The 26,283-nt window shown below is 52.9% G+C and overlaps 1 protein-coding gene across 5 annotated transcripts in view; it reads left to right on the forward strand.

Annotated features, from left to right (window-relative positions):
- The window catches only part of LOC149365314 (uncharacterized), a 101,540-nt gene that overhangs the window by 3,529 nt on the left and 71,728 nt on the right, over window positions 1-26,283 (forward strand). For 3 of the 5 annotated variants that reach the window (XM_089541907.1, XM_089541911.1, XM_089541910.1), the window contains exons 2-3: window positions 16,896-17,057; window positions 17,941-17,985. In XM_089541907.1, the coding sequence (XP_089398033.1) occupies window positions 16,977-17,057; window positions 17,941-17,985 (126 nt within the window). In that variant the 5' untranslated portion in view covers window positions 16,896-16,976. Of the gene's footprint in view, window positions 1-2,399; window positions 2,541-3,754; window positions 3,855-16,895; window positions 17,058-17,940; window positions 17,986-26,283 lie in introns of those variants that run through there. The other 2 variants (XM_089541908.1, XM_089541909.1) reach the window with 2 other exon arrangements.

Here is a 26,283-nt window from a genome sequence, read left to right on the forward strand (position 1 = left end):
AGCTGCTCTCTTCCGCTGCTGGAGGACGACTCCCCTCGTTGGCTCCCGTGCGTTCACTGCTCCCTCGAACGCCGTGCCCACGAAACCAAGCAGCGCGTTCACGGGAGGAAGCGTCCCTCTGCGCTGACGGTCGCGCTCTCGAATGCCTTGTCCCCGTCCCTCGGCTTTTACGTTCGCGTTTTCGAACGCCGAACATGGGACCCGCGTCCGCGACGCGGCCGGCACTCTGCGACGCCGAGTATGGGTACACAGCACAAACAGTTTCCGGATCTCTGGCCCACAGGCCAGCAGTGTCTTGCAACGTAACAAACTCCTCCCCCCGATGAAGTCCTTCGCCGAGGTTGCGTCCGCAGATGCAGGGTCGGGAGAAGACGCTCCGGACACCAACCCAACAGGGCAAATGCATGCGCGCACGCACGCACGCACGCACGCACGCACGCACGCACGCACGCACGCACGCACACACACACACACACACACACACACACACACACACACACACACACACACACACACACACACACACACACACACACACACACACACACACACACACACACACACGCACGCACGCACACGCGCGCGCGCGCGCGCATAAACCCCTGGCTGACGGTGCCCAAGCGACGAACGACTGCCAGACGGCGATTGCCAGAAAAACTCTCCCTAATCAAGTATTCGGCTCTCGACAACACATGGCAAAGCACAAAACAACAAAAGCAACTCAGAGGTCTAAGACGATGCTTTAACGCCGTCTCATATTCTCGTAGCTTAGAATCCTCTGCTCAGACCGCCCGCATTTCGGTTCTTTACTGTTATTTTTATTCTCGTTTTCTCTGCTATCTCTGCATATCGAGGCCTTTTTGTGGGCTTGCTGCCACTTTCCTCTTTAGACGACGACTTCCTGGCATTTTTGGGGGGTTGGTTCTGTGACCTATCCGCCTGCGTCGCACGCTCAGAACCTGGTTTCTGACACGGAATGCGGTTCTTTTCTTTAGGCTTTAAAACAACCCCATCTTTACATCAGTGACAGGTAGCCCTGCCAACTCAAGATAACAGCCCTTCATTTGTTTTTGCTCCGGCAGTGGTGCGTTCATCTCTTCTCTTTGCTGCGAGCCTCCCGCGTGCACCTCGGGACCAACAACCGACTCCTTAGGTTTCCCACACTCGCTAAGGGTACACTTCTCTACAGGTTGACGAGCAACTATCTCGTTGGCGTCGCAGCTAGGCACCAACTCCACGCAAACGACCCTCGGACGTTCCACTCCCTCTAGGTTATGCGACTCGTGCCTCTCAGGATTGTCCTGTCGCGCCTTTTCGCACAGTTTACTACTATATTCTTCCTGTGCATGTTTTTGGCACTCTGTTTCTCACTCTCCGCTTTTGCCGAAGTTACGCATCCTTCATTCCTGAGTGCTTCTCGGAGCATCTCTATTTCAAGCTGCAATCTTTTCAACTCCCGCTCCTGTTCCTCTATTTCCCGCTTCTCTTGCTCTGCCGCTAACCGTTGCTCTTCTATTCTTTTCCGCTCATTTTCCTTATGTACACGACATATCTTTTCCCAAGCATCAGTTATCCCGTCCTCTTCAAACTCCCCCTCTTCAATTTTATGGCGAATCTCTGGCTTCCGCGTACGTTGGTTTACTTCTAAACCAAGTTCAGCTGCCAACAGCAGCAATTCGTCTTTAGGCAATTTCATTAAATCCATGGTTGGCGAGAGCCGACTACAAAATCTGCAAACTAATAACACACCCTGTGGTGAATAAATGCAGTAGATTGCTCAGATAGAACCCAGTTCTAAATCCTCTGGCAATACGTAGTCGCTTCGGCACTCACCCAACCAGGATCCCTTGATGGCCACCGTGTCTTCCGAAGACAGGAACTGCCAAGTCCGTCGATCCCAGATCGTCGATGTTGCCTTTTTGCGGTTGTATTCACGCCTGGCCTTCACGCTGCACTGCGACGAAGGTGACTCCCTGAGCCACGTAGCGGAGCTCCGTTGATCCCGGATCCTCGAAGGCGCTCTCTCGTCAGCAGGCGTCCACCAGCCTTGTCCTTATCCCGCCGTCAAAGAAGCTACACCATGTAGCAAGTCCGGCGATCCCAGGTCGTCGAGGTTTCCTTAAGCGGTTGTCTTCTCTCCAGGCCTTCACGGTGCACTGCGACGAAGGTCGCAGTGCACCGTGAACACACAAGCCTTGTCCTTATCCGTACACCGTACACAAGCCTTGTCCTTATCCCGCCGCTGCCAACCAGTTTGTTGCGAGGTACGGGCTGTGGACTCGGTGAATGAAGGCTGGGAATTGGGTCTTTATTAAGAAAATGTGACCCAAAAGAAAAGAGTGCCGCAGGCCCTTGGAAGGTAGTACAGCCTGGCTCCCCGAGCAGGGGGGCGCTAGCGTCGGTGACGGGAGCGGTCACATACCGCGTCGGCTCCGTGACAAATCGCAATCAATTGCGATACACCAACTTTTTCCCCTGCAAGCCTGGTATTATCGTCTCCAGGAACCTCAGCGGCACCCGTCTACACCACGTTTGTTAAGGTGGGGCCAATTTTCGACCACTTTTCGGTCATTTGAAGCTTTCGTCACGCCGCGGTGGTGCTAAGCCTAACGGCGCCGGGGCCTGCGATGGCCCCGGTCGGGGATCCCTCGGCTCTGGCGGCTCAAAATCAAGTCACCGGATACGACCCGCAGTCCTTGCAGATCGTAACAATGGATACCCATCAATCCGAGGATACGACTGAAGGCGAAGATCCTCTACCAACGGAGGACGACTACCTACAAGATATGATCCGCGTCTGGCGCGGAAAGAAGAACGCGGCAGCGGCATCGAGGGACGCTGGTGCTGGTGCTACCCAGCAACAGGCACCGGCTAGCTCTGCGCATACGCAGGGCGGGAGTGCGCTGAACGCAGCCTTGAAGAGCTCCAAGCAACTCCGGTGGCGGCCGCAGAACACGCCGCGCATTGAAAAAGATGACATCGTTGTTGTGCTGAAACCAAGAATCACGGTCGACCTCAAGGCAACGTTTGGTCCTGGACAAGCCGGCGCTGCAGTCCGCAGCATCCTCGGGGACGACGCAAATGCTGGACTTGCGGTGTGGCCCGTTTGGGACCAAAACGTCCTTGTATGTGCACTGAAATCAGTCGACGCCGCGGAGAAGCTACTCCGGGATATTGTGCTGCCGGTAGGGGAACGCGAGCTACCGTTCCGGGGACACCCTAAACTCTCCGGTGCGTTCTGTCGAGGCGTCGTGACTGTTTCGCCAGACGAAACGTCTGAAAGCGTTAAAAGAAAACTCAGTGCGGAACAAAATGTGGTGTCTGTGCGCAAGCTAGGGGGAACCACGGTTGCGGTGATCACCTTCGCGGGGACCAAGGTGCCACGGACGGTGTTGTACAGCTACGAACGGCTCCCTGTTCGCCTGTACAAGAAAACAGTGCCAGCATGCCACCGCTGTGGCACAGTGGGCCATCGGGCCGATGCGTGCCCGCGACCGCAGCCGGGGCGCTGCAAACGCTGTGGAGTCCAGGTTCCCGATGCCACTCCTGACGGCCTGGCGGAACATGACTGTGTTCCGAGCTGCCTCATCTGCGGAGGTGGCCACCCTACCGGAGCTCCTGGCTGTGCTGGGCGGTTCCGGAAAGCCATCAAACCGAGCTCCCCATCCGGATCGAAACCGAAGACAAAGACGGGGCCCAAGCAGGCTCCTCCGCCCAAGGCCAAGAAAGCGCCAGCCGATCAGGAAATCAAGGCCAAACCCGGCACATCGAAACCTGTCAAGTCCGCGACCCAGGCGATGCCCCCGGTCCTCAACGCCAGGGACTTCCCGCCCTTGGCACCCGTCCAATCACAGGTGAGCAGTTGGAGTAGGGCAGTGTCTGGGCCCCCTACCCGTCCCTCCCCTACCCGTCCCTCCCCTACCGAAACCGCCCTAGAGCAGCAGGTAGAGGAGCTCAGGCGCCAGAACCAAATTCTAGCGCGCAAAATTCAGGAATTAGAGGCCAAACAGGCCGGGTCATCCGAACCAATGCAAGAAGCTGAGCCAGATGACGAGGATGACGGATCATCCGTAACATCTTGCCTCACTAGCGTCTCGCGGCAGAGCGGGGACACGGTAGTTGGATCAGCTGGTCGCGTCGCCGGCCTAGAGGCACTGCAGCGCCAAACCGAGCAACTGGAGGAGCAAGTGGCGGCCCTCCCGAATCAAATCATGTCAGCAGTCCGCGAGTCCTTCCAGGACATGTTCAAGGCAGCTTTAACGCAAGCACTTCCCGACCTTATGGCCAAGGTCACTGACTCGGTCCTTAAAGCCGTGCAGCCCTGGGTCAGCACCCAAATTCAGAACGCCACTAGCTCCGATTCCCTTCACCTCAAACGTAAGACAGCCTCCCGCCAGGCAGCGAAGGAACACGGTTCAGGCTCGGCAGCTGTTGGGTCGGTGCGGCCTCTCGCTGGGGTTGCGCTGGCTCCCGGCCAGAGCTAGACCGCTCCCCCGTAAATAAATAGAACAACATGGCTAGCACATCTAATAGGAATGATAAAAACCTTGAAAAATTCCAAATCATTCAATGGAACTGCAGGGGTTTCAGGGCTTGGAAAAAACGGTCACACCTCCAGCTCTACCTGCAGTCCCTAGGTGACATGCCGGCACTCGTTGCCCTGCAGGAGCCCGGCATAGATGCTAAATTATCAGGCTACAGCACCTTTCAGGGGGGCCCCTCTACGTGCATCCTGGTGAATAAGGCTTACACCGGGGTTCAGGTCGACTTAGACTTGAGCACCGAGCAAGAATATACAATGGTCCGGGTACTGCCTCTCAGACGCCGCGACCCGTCAATACATATCCTCAATATATACTGCCCTCCGCATAAGCCGCGCGTAACTTTTAATGAAATCTTCCTTCGCGCGATAAAAATGGCAGCCAAAGAGCCTCTAGTGATCGTTGGAGACTTCAATGCTCCCAGCCTTCATTGGGGCTACCACTTCGAACAGGCAAGAGGACGTAAGCTGGCGGAGCTCATCTCCACACTCAGCCTCACGTTGCTCACGGACCCGGCGTATCCCACCCGAGTGGGGAATTCGGTAACCCGCGACACGTGTCCAGACCTTTCTCTCGTCAAAAATGCTAGAGCGGCTGCTTGGGAGAACTTGGGAGATTCTCTAGGCAGCGATCACCTCCTTCTCCGGATTACACTCATGGCGAAGGCAGCGCGCAAAAAATGGGGTCAGGCCAAGCTGACCGATTGGCACAAATTCCGAAATCACACTATCCCTCCCGTACTATTTTCCGGCGGCTACGCGGAGTGGGCTAACCACATATACAACATTCAGAAACAACACGTCACAACACTACAAACCACCGAAGAGATCCCCGCAGTGGACACCCACCTCCTGCATTTGTGGGAGGCGCGCCGGAGCTTAACTAAACGGTGGAAAAAGCAGAAAACTAATCGCAAATTACGCGACCGCATAGTCAAACTCACAGAGCAAGCTGCAGCGTATGCTGCCGAACTCTCAGATTCAAATTGGATAGCACGCTGCGACGCCGCAGCTAATCAGATGAGCTCGAAGGGGACGTGGCGTCTCTTTCGCAGTCTAATCGACCCCTCTCAAACGAGAGGGGAGACGCAAAAGCAGCTCCGGCGGGCTCTGCAAGGGTATCAAGGTACGACGGCGCAACTTGCGGACACTCTGTGCGACAGATATCTTTGTCGTACGGAGGACCCGCCTGGGCCTGAGTACATGTACTCTGGCAGGCCTAATGAAACACTTGATGCCCCTTTTGAGTTGCACGACCTTAAGGCGGCCTTAGCAAAAATGCGCCGGGGTACGGCTCCGGGACGGGATCACATAACAGTGAACCTGTTGGCGAACCTACCGGACTCAGCCTACCTCCATTTATTAGAATACATCAACCAGATCTGGGACGGTCGTCCACTCCCTCCCGAGTGGAAAACGTCACTTGTGACGTTTATCCCTAAAACAGGTAAGGCCGTGAATACGGACAACCTGAGGCCCATATCACTGACCTCATGTGCGGGCAAGCTTATGGAGACGATGGTTCGGGATCGCCTCTCTCCATACCTGGAGAGTAAGGGCTTCTTTGCAGTTACCATGTTCGGGTTTCGCCCCCACATGTCTGCACAGGATGTCCTTCTCCAGCTGCACAGGGATGTAATACGACCCACAACTATGCAACACAATGACAAAGCCATCCTCGCCCTTGATCTGAAAGGAGCTTTCGACAATGTTAAACACGGAAGCATCCTGGCCAACTTGAGTTCTACCGATTGTGGGGCTAGGGCCTACGCGTATGTAAGAAATTTCTTGACTAATCGCCAGGCCTTTCTTCGGATTGAGGGCGAGGAATACGGCCCTTACATGATGGGAACACGGGGTACACCTCAGGGAGCGGTGTTATCACCGCTCCTGTTCAACATAGCTATGATGCACCTCCCAAGCTAACTGGCCCGGGTGGAAGGCATTCAACACGCGTTGTATGCAGATGACATTACAATTTGGACCACTGAGGGGAGCCTTGGGGACATGGAGGCCCGCCTTCAGCAGGCCGCTTCCATAGTCGATGCGTATGCCATTGACTGTGGGCTCCAATGTGCTCCAGCGAAATCAGAGCTTTTGCATGTCAGAGCGAACCCAAAGGATAGGACAGCAATTCACATCTCTCTGTCAGGAGGTCCTATTAGAGAGGTGGAGGAGCTCCGTATTCTGGGCCTTTTCATTCACCACAGACTCAGACCGGACTCCACCATTCTGAAACTCAAGAGAGTAGGCGAACAGGTAGGGCGCATGATCCGCCGCGTTTCCAACAAGCGGGGCGGTCTGCGGGGCAGGGACGCGCTTCGGCTCGTCTATGCCTTCGTGACTAGCCGGATCCTCTACGCCGTGCCATATCTCCGCACTACTAAGCAAGATGAGGCGCGAATAGACGCTGTCATCCGCAAGGCAACTAAGCGAGCCCTGGATCTCCCGGTGACTACCTCTAATGCCAAACTCAAGGCATTGGGGGTGCTAAACTCCTACCAGGAGCTGCGGGAGGCCCACCTCGTGAACCAATACACGCGGCTCATGCAGACGGCCCCTGGGCGCCGCCTGCTAAACCGCTTACACATCCAACACGACTGCACTCCAGAGGAGGCGGAGCGTATCCCAGTACTGTGGCGCCATATGCTCTGGGTCTCCCCGCTCCCCCGTAACATGGACACCGACATGCACGTAAACAGGCGACAAGCGCGGGCTCGGGCTCTTGAGAGACAACACGGCTCCCGACCCGGTGTATATTATGTAGACGTAGCAGGCCCATCGCCCACGGGATTTTACACGGCCGCTGTCGTTCACCAGGAAATGCACGTTGATGGACTCTCTTTTCGAGCCCCGAATTCAATGCGAGCCGAGGAAGTAGCGATAGCGCTTGCTGCCGCCCACGCCAATTCGAGAATCATCATTACGGACTCCCGAAAAGCATGTGATCATTACTTGGCAGGGGAGATCTCCCCCTTAGCTGCTTGCATTCTAAGACGGACTGCCACTGATCCAACACCCAAAAGAATCATTTGGGCTCCTGGCCACCAGGGCTTACGAGGTAATGAGGCCGCTGACGCGGCTGCCCGAGCGCTTACTCACCGGGCTCCTCATCCCAGCTCTTCTGGCTCGGAGACTAACCAGCCGCTGCTGCGATTCAAGGAAATTATAACGCATTATAGCGACATCCACCGCCTTTTCCCGGCCCCTGCAAAGGGGCTGAGTAAGACGGAGGAGCGAACTTTAAGGCGCCTGCAGACAGGTACTCTACTCTGTCCTGCAATCTTAAAGCATTACGATCCTAACACGGATGGGCGATGCCCACACTGTGGGGAGACCTGTGATATCTTCCACATGGTGTGGGCATGTACTCAAAATCCCCACCTCCCCCCTTCCCCTACCCCTTCCAGAGAGGCATGGGAGACTGCCCTTCTCAACTGCTCCTCGCTTGAGTCCCAAAGGGCTCTGGTGAAACGGGCTAGAGACGGGGCATTGTCATGCGGTGTCCCGGACTAGGGACGCCGACCATGTAGCGTGGCCACTCTGTGGCTCCCAAACTCTATTTCAGAAATTAAAAGTTTTCACCACCACCACCCCGAGCAGCTGCTCTCTTCCGCTGCTGGAGGACGACTCTCCTCGTTGACTCCCGTGCGTTCACTGCTCCCTCGAACGCCGTGCCCACGAGACCAAGCAGCGCGTTCACGGGAGGAAGCGTCCCTAGGCGCTGACGGTCGTGTTCTCGAACGCCGTGTCCCCGTGTTCGCGTCTCTCGGCTTTTACGTTCGCGTTTTCGAACGCCGAACATGGGACCCGCGTCCGCGACGAGGCCGGCACTCTGCGACGCCGAGTGAAGGCTGGTGAAGGCTGGGAATTGGGTCTTTATTAAGAAAATGTGACCCAAAAGAAAAGAGGGCCCCAGGCCCTTGGAAGGTAGTACAGCCTGGCTCCCCGAGCAGCTGCTCTCTTCCGCTGCTGGAGGACGACTCTCCTCGTTGACTCCCGTGCGTTCACTGCTCCCTCGAACGCCGTGCCCACGAGACCAAGCAGCGCGTTCACGGGAGGAAGCGTCCCTAGGCGCTGACGGTCGTGTTCTCGAACGCCGTGTCCCCGTGTTCGCGTCCCTCGGCTTTTACGTTCGCGTTTTCGAACGCCGAACATGGGACTCGCGTCCGCGACGAGGCCGGCACTCTGCGACGCCGAGTATGGGTCGGAACGCGACACAGCACAAACAGTTTCCGGATCTCTGGCCCACAGGCCAGCAGTGTCTTGCAACGTAACAGCGTTTTCTCGGAGCCTTTTCTTTGGGGTGTCGGAAATTGGGTGGAGGTGGGGGGGAATGCATAGTAGTAAAGCCGGCTTTACGTAGTAGGGTGTTGGAGGAAAGGCAGGCGTTACGTGCTCTCTGCTCGCTCGCCGTTCTTAGTCGGGCGCTTGTGGCGGTGGTGGAAGACATTTATATACGAATACACTTAAAGAGGTTATGCATGAGCTGACCCAGAGGGGGCCAGCCCTTACAAGTACCAGGTGGAGGTCCCTAGTTGGGTACCCCAGTGGCGTCGGCCGCCGCCCGGGCTCGCGCGACCGAGGCCCGTTGGGCCTGCAGGTCAGAGCAGCCGAGCAGGGTCGCCTCCCAGTCCTCCCGGGTTGGGTTGGGGTGAGGGGGGATAGCAGGGTTGGAAGGGCAGGCCCACACCATGTCGTAGATGTCCGAAGTCTTCTCCGCACAGTGCGGACAGCTGCCCGAGAGAGAAGGGTCGAAGTGTTTGAGAGCTGCCGGGCACAGCAAAGTATCAGTACACAGGCGAAGCAGAAGCCGCTCCTCCGTCTTTGAGAGACCTTTACATGGGCGGGGATAAAGACCATGGCCAGATTGATAAAGTAAAACAATGTCTTTGAAGGAGCAAGCGGGAGTGAATTCGAGTTCCTGATCATCGGGGTCGGAGGAGAATGTCCGGTGAGAGAGCGCGCGGGCGGCGGCGTCAGCTGCCTCATTTCCCTCAGGCTATGGTGCTCGGCTGCTGGCCCGAAAGACGCGGGTTCGATCCCGGCCGCGGCGGCTGAATTTCTTTGGAGGAGAAATTCGAGGCCCGTGTACTGTGCGATGTCAGTGCACGTTAAAGAACCCCAGGTGGTCGAAATTTCCGGAGCCCTCCACTACGGCGTCTCTCATAGCCTTAGTCGCTTTGGGACGTTAAACCCCTTAAATCAATCAATCAACCATGTGACCAGGAGCCCAAACGATACGCCGGTGAGAGGAGTACCAAGTGTAGACGCTGTTTTGGAGAATGCGGTAGGCTAGGTACGGTACCCAGCCCTGCTCGACGTTCCGACAGGCCCCTCGCGAGTCGGAAATAATTGTTTTTGAAGTGGGATCAGATGCAGCCAACGCAATGGCGACCTCCTCCGCGTGTGTTATTGCACGGGCTCGGAAAGTAAGGCCGTTCACTGTTTTGGATTGGTGGACGACTGCGGCCGTGTACCATCCCCCATGGTGGGGGCTGGAGGCATCCACGTAGAATACGCCGGGTTTCGATCCATAGTGGCGGGCCAGGGCTTCCGCCAGCGCCAGGCGCCGGCCATTATGGTCCTCACGGTTCATGTTCGCGGGAAGAGGGCGCACGTGGAAGGCGCATCTCCAGTGGGATGGAATACGTACGCACTCTTCCATGAGAGTGTTGTGTTGGATGTCGGGCAAGGAGGCGGCGACCCGACGATGTCTTCGAGAGACGTGTGTAATGGTTGGTCAAGTGGGCTTCCCGGAGCTCCCGAAATGTGTTCACGATGCCCAGCCCCAGGAGGCGCTTGTTGGGGGTGTTCGCGGGGAGGTCCAGAGCTCGCTCAACAATTTTGCGGAGCTTTACGTCGTAGGTGTGTTGGAGGAAAGGCATGCGTTACGTGCTCTCTGCTCGCTCGCCGTTCTTATTCGGGCGCTCCGAAAGGAGCACGCGACACCCGCGCCGCTGTGCAACTCGCGCTCGTATTCGTGGCCGCTCTTTCTGGCCCTTCGGTTGCGGCTACGTGCGGTCCCAAAATTGCTTGCTCTGCAGTGGCGGCGAGAATGGAATTTTCGAAAACGTAGAACCCGATAGACATTAATCGGCGGGGGCAGACATTGATCGCTGGGGGCTACAAGCGTCCCAGCAAGTAAGGAGCCTGACAGTAGGTGGTGAAAATACAGTTAATTGGTACAAACAGTTAATTGGTAAAAACAGCGCTGTTGTGTCCCCTTCTTGTTCTGTGCCGTCTTTGCTCTGTAATAATGGTGAAAATATTTTAATGAAATAGTTTAGGAGGCTGTAGCGGCGGGTGGAGCTGTCAGTCCGGAACCCCATTGGCATAGGCTGCTGTCCGCGCTCTTTCGATGAGTTTTTTTCGACTCGTTTCGTCCGAGCTGGTCAGAGCTGCCTCCCACCCCTCTTGCGTTGGCTGGTTATTGACAGTGACCGCCTGATTTCGTTGGCAGGCCCATACCATATGGTACAGGTCCGCCTTCTCAGTAGTAGTCGAAAAATTGTCCCTGTTCAATATTTGTTAACCTACCTGATAGTTAGGATATCTTAGCAATTTTTAAAAGTAACTTATTTAAAAAAAGTGCTGACAGTCGTAGGTGAAACACCGTGCAATAGTAAAGCAGTGCCTGTTTTGGTAGGCGATAATTAATTGCATCGTCCCTTTTTGCTTCAGAAGCACTCTGACGATCGAAAGGTAGACCGACGAAAAAGCGTCGCCTGTGAAGAGCAGGAAGTTGAGAAAGAATTGAGTGGGCAGGGTTGCCTCACTGGGTGTCACCAAGCTGTTTCGACAGGTGGGTTATTGGGGAGCGCCTATCTTCGCCCCAGGGAGTCTGGGCCATCCTGCTTACCATAACGCTTCTGATTGCACTAATGATTTGAGGGGGTATATGCTTGTGCCTCGTAATTAGTCCGCGCATTGGAAATCGTTTGGGTTGAGAGCGCGGCAGAGGGAAACCATACTTCTGCTCTCCTCTGGCGTCGTAACAGACATCTGCACGTGCCGTAGAAGTTTAGAACTGGAGACTGCGTTTGTCGCGTGCTTTGCTGCGACTAGAGAACCATGGTTCGAACGCAGCCGTCGTCAGGGAAAATGTAAAAAGCACTCCAACGTTTACCATCTGTTCAAAGCGGCTCAACGGGCTCTTCTTGGTCGACTTTATTGTTGTTAACGGCGAAAAGCACATCTTGCTGTAGCCGACGACGAAACACATGCACCTGCTTCGAAACGCGGGTACACGTTATTCCGGTGAAACCGTTTGTTCACGTTCCCTTCACCACGTGTCCCACGCGCCCTTATTTCTCGTTTTTGGCCCTTGTGATTTGTTTGCTGAACGCGGACTGTACTGAGGGAAATACAGCAAAACTAGTGTTCTGGCCGCTGATTCTCTCCTCGGGGTCTCCAGCATGCAACATGTATTAGACCACTGCCGGAAACCCCGAAACGACTTGGGCCATCTCATGAAAGATATTCATACTATTAGTCAAACATTTAGGGGAATCCCCTTAGGTGGAGTAGATTTGTGATAAGGGAGTAATTGTTCATTGACGTCCAACCATTCGAAGCCATATGGCTACAAAGGAAGGTTATGCAGCTTCCACAAAAACTTCGTGGTTAAAGAAAAATTCGTCCTGTTCCGGGGTTCGAACCGGGTACCACCGCTTCACGGGAGCAGGCGCTCTACCGCCTCAGCTAACCGGGACGCCTAGCATATGTTCCCACTTTGAGTTATCAATCAGTGGGCTCTCGCCCTCCCATATGCTAGTAGCATGCAAAGCTTCTGCGATTATTTTAGTGAAATCAGCATTTCACCCTTTGAAAGGTCAATCGATCTAGATTGTCTTAATATTTAAGGAGACATAGAGGACAAACTTAATGTCGCTTATATTTACAGGCACTGCCAGTCTCATGCAGGATTAGTGCAGGAAGGGCGCATGAAGGCTTGACACGCAATACCTATAGCATACATGACAAACAAACGTGGTAAGAGCCAAGGGAGCCAAATAGGAACGGTTTTTAGCGTCATAATGACCTTCGCTTCGGCTCTATATATAACAAGCTCGAAAAGACGAAAAGAATGAAAGACACAGCGGGCTGTTTTCACCAAGTGCGATCTGCGATGACAGAGTTCCTCAACGCAGTCGACGTCAGCAGCCTCACTATTTTGAATCGAATAGCGAGAAAAAAAATTCTTTAAACTCTATGGGTGCGTTCCAATACTCCCGAGTAGACGTCTACTTAGACGTCTTGCCGGACAGCCGCCATTTTGAGACGCGTTCCATTTTTTCACGAAGCCGTCCAAGAAGACTGCTTCGCCGAAGTCCACATTGATGGAGGCTAACTTCCTGTCTAAAGATGGCGGAGCAGTTGGTGCAGTCAAAGCTGATTGAGTCGTGCTCTTGGCGGGAACTGGAGCCCGGAGACGCACCATCTTTCAAGTGCCAGTCATTCCGTTAAGTTGATTTTTATAGGAACTGGCGGCAAATAAAGCCGTCTTTGTGGACCTACGATTATATTTGTGAATCGCGCGAGAGGAAATCGTGCGGGTGAGATCGTCTGCTATGCAGGTGAGATCGTCTGCTGAAGCGGTAGCGATGAACGCACCATTATTGCAGAAAAAATAAAATAAAATAAGAACTAGCAAACTACTAACATAGCATTTTTAACTTGTTTTATTAAGAATTTTTAAGAACATAGGAGTGCAACTATTCGCAAATGTTAGTTCAGTTTGTATGCCGCAAGACGGCGCGTGAAGTAGACACGTTCCAATATGTAGACATGTAGACGGCTTCCTAGACGTCACACTAGACGTCTTGTCGGACGTCTAGAGAATTGGAACGCACCCTATATTTCTCACCTATTAGACAAGATGTCTGCTGCCGAAAAGCGCCAACTGACCGCATAAAAATCAAATGATTTAATTTTGCTGAGAACGAAAGTTCAGTAAAATTGCCCTCAGTGTGTTTTTCAATGGACGCTGGGGGAAACGCCATCTAATTTTCGTTCTTATTAAAGATCGTTTGTTGAGGTTTTTGAGACGATGTTTTGGTGTGCCGCAAAATAATTTATTCCTGAGGAAAATGGAGTTGAAAGGAAAACATTTTAGTCGTTAAAAGCTCCATGGGTCCAGAATGCGTTGTGATAAATTTCACCCATCAGCTCGAGGGAAGTGACCGGAGCAATCCATTGGCTCTAGGCCAGCTGTTAATGCCTTCCGACGAAGGCATTAACAGCTGCTTATGCTATCAGATTGCCAACACATCATGGAATCGGGTTGGTTGGTTGGTTGGTTGGTTGGTTGGTAACGACTTTATTCATAGTCCTGCAGAGCTTTCGCCGACGGGGCCTTAGGTCTCCCACGTGGGGACGTCGAGGCGCTGCCTCGCCGTCGCCTCGCGGGCCTGCTGGACGGCCCAGAGTTGGTCCCCGAGGCTGGGGCTGCGCAAGGCAGCGGCCAACCGCGGCGGGAGGGTTCCGGAATTAGCACCGGGAAGGTTTTTGTTGCAGTCCCAGAGCATGTGAGTTAAAGTGGCTACATTGGCGTTGCAGACCTTGCATATATTTGTCGGGTATGTACCGGGGTAAAGCCTGTGGTATAGTTCCGGGTTGGGGTACGTGAGCGTCTGCAGTTGTCTGAGGGTCACCGCGTGCGCCCTGTCCAGCTTGTCGCTGGGCGGAGGGAAGGTTCGGCGGGCCAGGCAGAGGGCCTTGGTAATTTCGTTGTAGTTGATCAAGCAGTCCTTGGTGCTATTCCACGGACGACGGTCGCCGGCGCGGTTCGCGAGCTCGCGCGCCTTGGCGTGTGCCGTCTCGTTGCGGTTGCGATACGTCCTCGATACTTCTCCCATGTGCGCCGGGAACCATTGAATTCTGGTTTGGAATTCTACCTCCTGCTGGACTTGCCGGTTCCTCAGGACTTGGGCCGCTCTCTGTGAGATCCATCCTTTGGCGAAGTTTCTAACCGTCTGACGCGAGTCGCAGAGAACCACGGTGCACGTCGGATCCGTGAGGGCGAGTGCCACCGCCGCTTCCTCCGCCTCTTCTGCGCGTTCGCACGCTACACTTGACGTTATGCGCGTTTTGCCGCACGAATCGACGACCGCAACCGCGAATCGCGAGCGTTCTGCGTATTCCGCGGCGTCAACAAACCTTGTCCCCGTATCGTCTCCATGGCTGTGCAGGAGAGCTCTGGCCCTGGCCACTCTTCTTCCCCGGTTGTGTTCCGGGTGGACGTTTCGTGGAATCGGGTCGACTCTTAGCGTTTGTCTGATCGCGTTTGGAATGGCGACTTTCTGGCCTTGTTGTACGTGGTAACGGATGCCGAGACTTTCCATGATCTGGCGGCCTGCTGTCGTTCCCGTTAATCTTTCCAGTTGTGAAGTGCGCTGCGCCTCGGCGATTTCGCTAAGCGTGTTGTGAAGTCCGAGCTGGAGCAAGCGATGCGTGCTGGTAGACTCGGGTAGACCCAGTGCTATCTTGTACACCCTGCGAATGAGGACATTGATCTTGGCTTCTTCTCCCTTGTACCAGTTGTGGAATGCCGCAACGTACGCAATATGGCTAATGACGAAAGAGTGTATGAGTCGTGTGAGACTCTCCTCCCTCATTCCGTTTCTTCTGCTAGTGATCCTCTTGAGGATTCGCATGGCGTTAGCTGTCTTGTGCTTTAATTTAGTGATCGTTTCGCCGTTGACGCCGTTGGCCTCGATTATCATGCCGAGGACCCTAATTGTGTGTACTATCGGGATGGTTGCTCCGTTTCTCGTACGTAGTCTGATCTCTTCGTACTAGCGCTTTGTCGTTGCCGCATTCCGACCACTCCCGGGTGGTCTGCCCCTCTGCGTGGGGCGGTAGAGTAGGAGTTCTGACTTTTTCGGCGAACATCGTAAACCCGTACCCTCTAGGTATTCCTCTATTGTCTCGATTGCTAGTTGCAGTGCCGTTTCGATGTGACCGTCGCTGCCTTTGTGCACCCAAAGGGTTATATCGTCGGCGTATATTGTGTGCCGGACGTCTTTCAGTTCTTGTAGCTTTTCTGCTAGGCCGATCATGACCAGGTTGAAGAGCGTGGGCGAGATGACGGAGCCCTGCGGGGTGCCGGTGCTCCCCAGCGTTTGCTCTTCTAGCTGGAGGTCCCCTGCCACTAAAACAGCTCGCCTGTCTGTCAAGAAATCTTTAACGTAGTTGTACGTGCGTACACCAAGGTTATGCCGCGATATCTGGTGTAAGATCGCCGAGTGCGCGATTCTATCGAACGCGCTTTCAAGGTCGAGGCCGAGAATGGCTTTGGTGCCTCTCGTCTTGCCATCAAGAACGTGGTGCTTCAGTTGTATCATTGCGTCCTGCGTGGACAATTGTGGGCGAAATCCTATGATGGATGGTGGGTATGCCCCTTTGTGCTCTAAGTGGGCTTGCCAGCGGTTAAGCAATGCGTGCTCCATGGTCTTGCCGACGCAGGACGTCAGCGATATGGGGCGAAGGTTTTCGAGGCTCGGTGCTTATGGAATCGGGTGTCCCTGTAAATTTTTTTCCTCCTACTATTCGATTCAAACTCGTGGCGTCGATGACTCCGTGATCATTGCCGCGAAGTGTATGGCAGTGCAGTCACCTGATACGCAAAAAAAAAAAAAGGGGGAGTATTGACACGTCACTGCAGTTAATTTTCCAAGAACCTCATGTGGCAGCGGTTCCTGTAGTCTAATTTCGGCTTTGAAAAGCTTGTAAAATCTCTGGTTTCAACAAAGAGAGGCTCGTTGTAGTTGCAGCATTATAATGAATTATCGTCCTAGGTGTCCTTTTATAGGTACACTGGGAACAAGTAGAAGTTGGCCTGTATCGACAGGGCACCGCGTTCTAGTGGCAAGGGGACCACCCTCACCGAAGACGGAGCTTCCAAGACCAAGGCACGAAACACTGGTGTCGCCATCACCGGCCGACTTCGCAAGTAAAACGCGTGTGCCGACGGCAGTTGTGCCGAGACCACTTTGAAAACGTAGGAAACCCGTCCTGTTCGTTAAGGACGTCACGAGTCGGAATTGAATTGATTTTTAACCCGAGGTTTGTCGGCGACAAATGCGTCCTTAGCTGCCGACGTAGCCAGAAAGAGCCAGATAATTTTCTTTTCTGGGAACAATAATCGGATGGAGTTGTCCTCTTTGTCACTGGAAGGTTTGATGTACACTGTAAGCAGAAAGGAGTGAAAAGCGAGCAAGCTGTCCTCTAGCGCACACCCTTTGATAGAAGGGCCTACCCACGCATGTTTAAGGGTGTAGTGCCACACTGTTGACTGAGTTTTACATCAAATACTTTCTCGCTCTTTCTCTCCCTCCCCTTCCTCTGTCAGTGCGCAGCATAGCGAAAAGGCTCGAGGCTTCCTTGCTCCGGGTGGGATTCGAGACGCACGGGAAGAGGCAGCCGACGGGGCATGGCACCGACCGGAAGACACCGTTCCCGACGTCAGCCGCGGGCCGCGACGGGGGCACTGCTGGAGGCCCGCAAGCAGCAGGTGAGTCAGCGCGAGCCGAAGGGCGCTCACGCAGAACGAAACACATGCTGTTCGCTCCCGTTCATAGGCGTGCACACGTCTCACCACAAGGAGGGGGGGGGGGCAAAGCTCATGGGCAGCGGCCTTGCATATTTTCTGGGTAGCAGGGAACAATGTGGTAAAGAATTTGCGGCGCCTGTGCTCCCGCTGAACCTGTGTGCTGCAGAATGCGTTTCTTTCTGGCGGGACGCCGGCGATGGTGGTGATCAATGATAATAGTGATGATGATGGTAGCACTGATGGATGTGGCGATCACGGCGGAGGTATAATTGTCTAGCGGGGCCCGAAACGCAAATATTCACTGTTGAAACTTCGCCTTCCAACAAAGGGAAGTTTGACGCGAGTTTTATTAAAGCCTTACTAATTGCGTCGTTACACTATGATGGTTAACTTTGCGGATGTACCACACGCTGCCAACTTTAAATCTTCCCGCTGGCCGTGTGAGATGTCGAAACGCCTCCTCTGTGGGCTGTTACAAACCGGTTCTGCTTCCGCTTCCACCGTGCCAGTGTCAGGTGCACACAGGACCTCCTGAGAGCAATTTGACGACGCCCGAGGAACTCTTATTGCACAGGTTGCGCAGTTGAGACATCTTGCGAAAAATTTGATAAAACTGTGGGGAGTTTTTCTATACATGTGTATCTACTTTCAGGTGATTTATAAAACGCAATTACACCCTTGGTCATGAGGTTAGTCCACGCTGTGTATTGCCAGTGAAAACGTTGGATTAAAGGCAAGCAGCCTGTCCCGAAGAGGCGCGAGACTTTAAAACCACGCAGAATAATGGGTTAATGCAAACTTTGCGATGGGCGCGCCATACAGAGAACGCATTTCTCTCTTGCAGAACTGCGAAGCCACTGCCCTGCGTGCAACCGCCGCAAGACTCACGGTGAGTTTTATGTGCAAGTTTCCTGTTTCTGCGCGGCGTTGTGTCGTCGTCGTCGTCGTAACACGTAAAACAAACGATGTGATGATGATGATGATGATGGCGTGTGGCTGCTCCCTTTGTAACGGTCAGGTTCGAACCTAGGATCTGCGCCTTCGCAAAAATAATAAGAGCAGTAGAAAGCTGAACAAACAAAGAAAGTAATTGACGGGGGCTTAGCTTTGGTTAAGCCTGGTAGGTTGCAAAAGCAGTACAGTGTGGCTACGCTATAGGCACGTCTTGTGGTGTACCTTGGTGGTGCTCTTGGTTAAACATGACTTCCCCTTTGGGTCAAACTCATGGTGTACCCACTTTTGCTTGGCTATGTGATTAAACTGAGGTCAGACATGGATTTGTGGTTGTACTTTATTCATGCCTATAAATGCGCTTCGGGGATTAACTTGGCAGACGGCGAGCGCGAGTATTTTATACCCCCGGGCTGCACCTCCTGTCTCTCTATTGTGACGTCATAGCGAGCGCAGCGCCTCTAACGGAAGGAACGCGGCGCGCCGCGTCCAAATGTCACGCGTGGCTACCGGCCGCCGCTGCGCGACGACTCGACTTAGTAGCCCATCTCTACCGGAGACACCCGGACACCGCCCGTGCACGCGCAGTGGACCCGGCCGTGGCTCCGTTCCAGCCACTGCGCGGGCGCAGCCGATGCCCAGTAAGTCAGTATACGTCTACGTTATAGTGCGTCTCCGATAGGCTAAAAGTCTAATGCTGCCACACTGGGGTCACACGCTGAGCGTTTCCTTGTGCTCCCCCCCCCCCCCCCTCTCCTCAATCGCCCATGAGCCTTTGTGCATGCTTTCTCCCTCTTATACCGCTCTCCTCGTAGGTGTCATTGACGCAGTTAGGGTGTTTTAGAAAATCAGAACTAACGGGTAGGGGAATAGGGAAATAGCAGGGCCAAGGGCGTCCGCAGAATTTTTTGCAGGGGGGGGCCCCATTGGTTGTTGGCGCCGGAGGGGGGGGGGGGGTATGTTCGTAGCAAAAAGGCACTATTTGCGGAGTAAATTTATTTATTTATATACAAATAAAATAAATAAGTAAAATACACACATGAAAGAAAAATTACAAACAGCAAATTAAAGCGAGGCTAGGAGAGATACATTGGAGTTTATCAACGAAGAAACAATTAAAATTAATAAAAATGCAAAAAGATACTATCACTTCGTGGAGAAGAGTGCTCAGTCTTGCTGCATACGGGTTCTCGACACACCCGGATTGATGACCAGCACACAGCACAATATGTTCACAAACACGCAACGACAGTCACTCAGTCAGTCTTCCTTGAACAGAAACTGTAGACGCCTCGGATTTTTCTGGGCGAATTGCGTGATGACACTGGTGATAAATTCATTTCTGTGCTTCATTACACGCTCTCGGTGCACACTCATCATACAAAGGCCGTCCAGTCTGTCGTTTGTCATCGTTGAGCGTAGCCACGTTTTCACTCTCCTCATTGTACTGAAGGAGCGTTCGACCGTACAGGTAGTAACTGGCAAAGCCAGAGCCACCTCAATGGCTTTTGCAACACCAGGGAAGAATGTCTTGGCCTGATGTAGAAGCTCGCAGTAAGTTATTTCTGATGGGTCCCCAGTTTTGTTGCACCACATCTCGTACCAAGAGATGGCCTCTTCCTTGAAGTTGTCGATGCCGTAAAAGCACTGGAGTTCTTCGGCGAGAACAGCGAACTCAACACGGCTCAAGTGCTTCATTTTTGATGGATGCAGCTGGAGAAGTTTGAAGCTCCTCTCATTGCTTTCAGAAAAGCGCCGAGCTGAAGAAGCAGTGAGGGAGTCCAAGTACGGCACATATATTGCCACACGGTAGTATTCCTCTGGCGACTGAATCCCGTAGTTGTCTCGGTGGGCCTGACGAGAGACTTGTCTTGGTACAGATATCACCACATTTAAGTGATTGGCTGCCTCCCTTGCTGCATTCATGATGTTAGAGAACTCCTCTACAGCGTTTGTCCGGTGGCCGCGAAAAATACGTTGTAGCTCAGTGATGTGGCCATGCACAGAATGGAAGTCCATGGATACACCTTGCAGAATGTTCGTAGCTGGTTCGAGCCGAGCGCTGTACTTCGCTACAATATGCAAGCAGACGATGAAAGATGAGCTTGTTGTTGCGCAGTAGAGGATGTGAGCTCGTTGTCTAGTTGCAGCGTTCGAGCATGATTCCGTGGACGCGAGCTGCTCGAGTGCTTCGACTATGGCCACGTAATGCTGAGAGAAGATCCTAATAGACTTGTACTTTGCAGACCATCTTGTCTCACACAGCATCGGAATGTTGGGCACCAATTTTCTCCGGAGCACGCTCTCGCGGAAGAAGTTTATGGTTTGTTTGATTATCCCAGTTGTGTTTCGAATTTCAGAGACGTCGTTCAAATCGTTGATGACGAGATTTAGTTTGTGACTTGCACAGTGGAAAAATAGTGCCTTCGGGAACTGTTTTTGTATAATTTTGTTCACTCCAGCTTCTTTTCCAGCCATTGTAGAGCATCCATCGTACCCCTGTCCAACGAGGTTCGAAAGAATCAGTCCGACATTCGTCAAAAGCTTCAAGATTGCCGCGGCGATGCAAGCGGAGTTTAATTGCTCCAGCTCTACAAATCCCAAAAACTGCTCTCGAACGCACACTTCGACTTCCGCCTTGTCAATAAAGCGAACGCCTATAGACATCTGCTCTTTTCCTGAAATATCTGCAGTTTCGTCAGCAAGAACGGAAAAAGCAAACGCTTTGTTAGTTTCGGTAACTATCTGCTCTCTCAGGATGTCGCCACAGATTGTGATGATCTCGTTCTGGACGCGGACAGAAGTGTACTTGGCATTGCCAGCAGAAGAAGCGAAGTGCTCCTGAAGTAGAGTATCTCCAGCTTCTACACGAAAGTCAAGCAGATCATTGAAGACTCCACTATCGGACTGCTTGCCGCGAATCGGCAAGTCATGCGTCGCGCAAAAGACAATGGTGGAAACTATTGGAAATAGTTTCTCACGGTTCCTTTCAACTTGCGCGTGCAGTGCTCTGTTCAGCTGCTGTACAACGGGTAGCTGCTTGCCTTTCATCACATCCATAAAGTTCTGTGAGGCCGTCATTGCCTCCTGGTGCCATTGGGATTTTACGTGATCCCTGCACGCCTCGTGCATTTTTCTGTAGTTACTGAAAGCGCGCACGATAAAACTACCTTGAGTACCCCGGTGAACACGCGGAGGAAAAATGACGCAAAAACGACAAAAGGCGCCTTTCGCTGTCGCTGAGTACGCAAGCCAGGGGGCGTAATCTCCCAGCCACTGACGTCGAAAAGGCCTCTTTCCAGGTGTTACATCCTTCTTAAAATCATATGTGACATTTGGCGACCATGGCTTAGTAAGAAGACGTAACTTCAAAAAGTCCGGTATGCCAGTGAGTTTAGCTTTGCCTAGAAACTCTCCTAAGTCATATTCTTGAGGCAAGTTATTTGTTTTCTTGATGTTGTCTCCGGACTTCGATCCCAAGCAAGGAGAAAGGGAATCGTTTCGGCTTACTGCGTGACCGGAGCTCGCTGGTGGAGTTCCTTCCATGGAGACGACGACGCCGGCTACTGTCCGGTGATGAAAGGTTGCATCGCTCTGGTCAAATCCGGACTTGAATCCCAAGAAAGGAGAAATGGAATCATCTCGGCCTGCTGCATCACCTGAACTCACTGTTGACAGAGTCCCTTCCATGGAGTCGACGACATCAGCTACTGTCCGGTGATAAAAGCTTGCATCACTCTGTTCAAATGCTACACCGTTGTCACATGTCACACCAGAATCTGCAGGGGCGCATTTGGATAATGCTTCGTCAGACAACCGCTGACGCTTGAAGAAGCGTCGAATATCCATCATTCGGGACCGCGCGAGACAAAGCTGGCTATGGAGTTCCTCGGGGTTGGTAGTGTTAAAAATATATACACATTGATTGGAAAAACGGTTGAATGCGTACGTTGAAAACAAAAAATGACTATGTATGCAGCGAAAACTTATTTACAAGATAAATGCACGCTCGCAGCTTCATACACCTCGCTCCATCTTGCTCGCGCAACCGCACAGTCGAGTATTTGCACAAACACTACTCGCCGCTCGTCGTTTTCTCGTCCGCTGTCTTGGTTGTTCTCAGCTTCGTTGACAACCGGCCACTAAAAACACCGAAGCACAAACAAAGAGGCGCGCACACGCAAGGAACGCCGCGCGACTTCCGAGGGGAAGGGACACTCGCCACTCCGGTCGGAAAATTTGTTTTGTGTGTTTTTATGAGGTTCAGAGCCCCAAAACGACTCAGGCTATGAGGGACGGACGGTCTCTTTACCATGCACTGACATCGCACAGTACATGGGCGCTGTTGGGATTTGAGGCCCAGCCAGAGGTGACAGGCGAGCCAGGCAGGCGCCATCGGGCTGCCTTGACCAAAGGCGCTGGTTTCCGGAGAAGACTCAAGGAACGCTGGTGTGGGGGCGCCTCTGGAGACTGCGTCGCCGTGAACAAAAGCAGCTAATCCCCTTTGCCGAAAATTCTGAAAGCGGCGCTTGTACCGAACTGCGCTCTCCCGTGGATCGGAGGAGACAGCGAGCGGCGGCGGCGCCAACTCATCGCCCGCTTGCCCCTGAGCAGTCCGACAAAGCGGGGATGGACACGGCTGATTTGTCCCTCCCTCCTGAAGAATTCATCGGTGGCCGGGGTGTGCACTGTCTGCCTCCGTGTCGCTATCTCTCTAGAGATCAAAAAAACAGGCACACATCTCAAGACGGCTCGAAACACATGCTCGCCGGTGCCGCTGTATGTCTGCAACGACGCGTCCCCGGACGCGGCACTTTGCAGATGTGACCCAAAGCGTGGAAGCAGGGCCGCTTTTACTCTTTTGGCTGAGCGCACCGCCGCCCCTGGCGTGCGGCCATCACTCACGGTTCGAGTGAGTGATTTTCCAGGGGGGTGCAGCCGCCCCCCCTTGCCCCCCCCTCCGGACGCCCATGAGCAGGGCGCCAGTGCGCACGCGCAGGGCGATAATTCGGGGGTCTTTGTTGTTCGACGCATGCGCACTGGCGTCCCGCTATTCCCTGATCCGACTAATCGATAGGGTTCCGCTATTCTAAAACTCCCTATTCGACGCATAACCTGTCTGGTGCTCTTTTAAAGAAATGCAGTGATGAGAGGAGGAAGGTGCGTTCTACGGGGGCTTCTGCTTAGAGTCGCGGCATAAAATTTATCCAGTGACTTTACTTCTGCCCATTTGCGACGTCGTCTTTCGGATGCGGTGAGAAGCTTCGCTCGATGAAACACCTCTATCTTGCTCTTATCAACAGAATCGGCTCTCCTGTTTATTTTGTTTATTTTGTTTCGTGCTGCCGGCGCAGAAATTTTCAGCTAAACTAAATCGCTGACCGTAACGTTCTCGCTGTTCCCTATTGTAGAAAGGAGACATTTTAGAACGCATTGCAGAGCGGAGGCATCATCATCATCATCATCAGTCTCACTATGCCTACTGCAGGGCAGGTGCCTCTCCCATATCTCTCCAAACAGTCCTGTCCTTTGGCCTTAATTTTACTTCGTGGGATCAAATTTCTCGAAGAAGTGTGAAACAAGGCAAGCCGTTAATGTGTTGTTCGCTGATTTATAGATTCGTACTTCCACAGTCTGCGTGCCCGTCTCGCGAGGTTCGAATGATCGAACGCACAGCTTCGGGCACTTCGCACTGGCCGCTTTTTCCCGCGCTGTGAGTGCACTTGACGCAATGGGCGCCGCCGCCGAGAGGCGGCACCACAGTGCGCGAGTGCAGCCGGGAGAGTTCCCGCTGCATCGAGCCAGTCGCCGGTATATGCTCGTTTTTTTTTTTTATTGTTTCATGCAGCGGGAGTGGTCATCGTTTTCTTTGTGCCTTCGTCTTTGGATGTGACCGTCATCGTGATGATGACTGCCATTATTGTCATCAGCTGCAGCATCTGCTGGATATATCCGTTACAGTGTTAGATGGCAGGACACAACTCGAAAAGGAAGCGGTGAATGCCCCACGAAGGATGCCCTCTAACCAATGACATCGACCCATTTTCATGACGTCATTGGTTGGAGAGCGTCTCTGAAGGGCATTACCCGCTTCCTGCCTGAGTTGTATGCGATTGCATGCAGTATGCATCAAAACCACAGTGGCCGCCATTTTGGCGTGCGTGAACCACGGCGAAAGACAGCGCGCATGTCTTGGTCGACCTGTTGCCACCTGCTCCTGCCGCTATATCAGAAACTGCGCGTTGTACAATAAAATCGCGTCAGTGACGTCACATGAGTCCTGCGTCGCGCCAGCCGTAGCTACCGTATTTGCGATTTTCACCACCTATAGGGTGGGCCTCAAATAAAACCAGTATGGCGGCGTTACGGCGGACTCTTTCTTTGGTGCAGCCTAGGTAGAATCGTGCGTCTTCTAAAATTTAACAATAAACTCATGCAAACGGTGACAAACTGGTATGAGCCAGTCTTTTTTTTTTCGAGGCTGTGAAGGAGAGTGATAGGTGCAACGCTATGGCACAATAAGAGGGCAAATGACATCCTAGTCAAAATCAGGTAGGAGAAGTGGGCTTTGCAAGGGCATGTAATACAAAAGCAAGATAACGGACTGGGTTCCAAGAGAAAACAAATCTAGCAAGGGGTGGAAAAAAGTTAGTTGGGCAGATGTTTGCGGGGATAATGTGGCCGCCGCTGCTGACATGCAGGACAGGGTTGATTGGAGATAGATGGGAGAGGCCTTCGTCCTGCTGTGGGCGTAGTCAGGCTGATGACGACGATGATGATGACGAAGAAGAAGAAGAAGAAAAAGAGGACGAAGTAAAGGCGAAGAAAGGAAAAAATCGCTGTCTGTCAGTTGAAAACACGTGCCAAATAAGCGGCTATAGAGCCTTTGAAGAGAATTTTAAATCAGTTACATAGACAATGAAAACTCTTTACGCAGCGGTGGCCTACTAATCAGTTGAGCATTCGCCTCTTACGCGAGAGGTGCGAGGTTCGATCCCCTGTGCTGCAGGGTATCCACCGGTGACGCAATCGTTACAAACTTCTCCTTGTCTGGTGCTCGGCTTATCCGGGGTGAAATGCTTGGGAAATGCTTTTCTGACTCCCTCTTGTATAGACAAATATGCCTTGTGCCAGGGCGCTGTTTTTGCAAAGCTGCCCTTGCGCCATTAAAAAAAAAAAGTGCATCATCGTGATCGACGAAGGTACCTGCACAACTGCTGAACGACTAAGCTATACGAGTGCAATAATCGGCGTTTATCGATGCAGGCAAGCCAGGATCGGCAATTTCCATGGGACTGCTGGCGCAAAGAAGAAGCTAGCAGAATTTCGCTAGTCATTTTATTTTTGAGTTTTAACTAACAAAGCTCGGCCGTTTTGCGTTTGTTTAAATGAGAAGATATGTTTACAATGGTGGGTGCGGGTGGACAGCTGTAACAAAGACGGCGCCTTTGCGCGCACCCTTTTCTCGGTGCACTTACGCGCGCTTTCGCTCTCTCTTTTATCGTATGCAAGTGATGGAAGGCATGTAATGAGTGTAAGGTAGCTAGGCTGCAAATGTGTCTGTCAGATTCTGTTCGAATTCTGCCATCCGCCTGTCTGACTACACGATTCCATTGACAGCACGGGCACGGGTCAATAACAAAGAGAAAATAGAATTGGGATCAAGTGGGATTCATATCAAAGAATCGCGTCACCCACCCCGGTTTCCATGAATAGCCAAGCGTCATATCACCATGCACGCACGCACGCACGCACGCACGCACGCACGCACGCACGCACGCACGCTGTGATAAAGCCTCTAGTTGCGGAGACAGTAACGCTTAATTCTTTTCGCGTTTCAGATCTGTCCGTTGGTATTGTGCGTTCTTGATGTTTGTTAACTAGTGTCTCGTGTTTACACTGACCTTTCTATAGCAGGCATGTCGTCCTTTTAGGATTGTGCTTGGTGCCCGATAACCGCATGGGCGTGCATGCGTTCCTCTGCAGTGTGAAAACTCCCCGTTCCAGTGGTTGCTTTACATTTCTGGCACCAAAAATGTCATGCAGGGACACTTAGCGGATCTTGCGTCTCGCTTGTGTGGGTACATCTATCTGTGTAGCAGCGCAGAGCTCCTAATATAGGTGTATTCTTACATTAAAACTCTGACGTCTACTTCTAAAGGTACCGGTGAAGCACCCACGAAACGGTGCAAACGACGTGGTTGCGCGTGTAGTGTTTTGCGCACGTGAAAGCGCG

The sequence above is a fragment of the Amblyomma mixtum genome, chromosome 1 (genome assembly GCF_055824585.1).
Source record: "Amblyomma mixtum isolate Tamu chromosome 1, ASM5582458v1, whole genome shotgun sequence".
NCBI lineage: Eukaryota > Metazoa > Arthropoda > Arachnida > Ixodida > Ixodidae > Amblyomma > Amblyomma mixtum.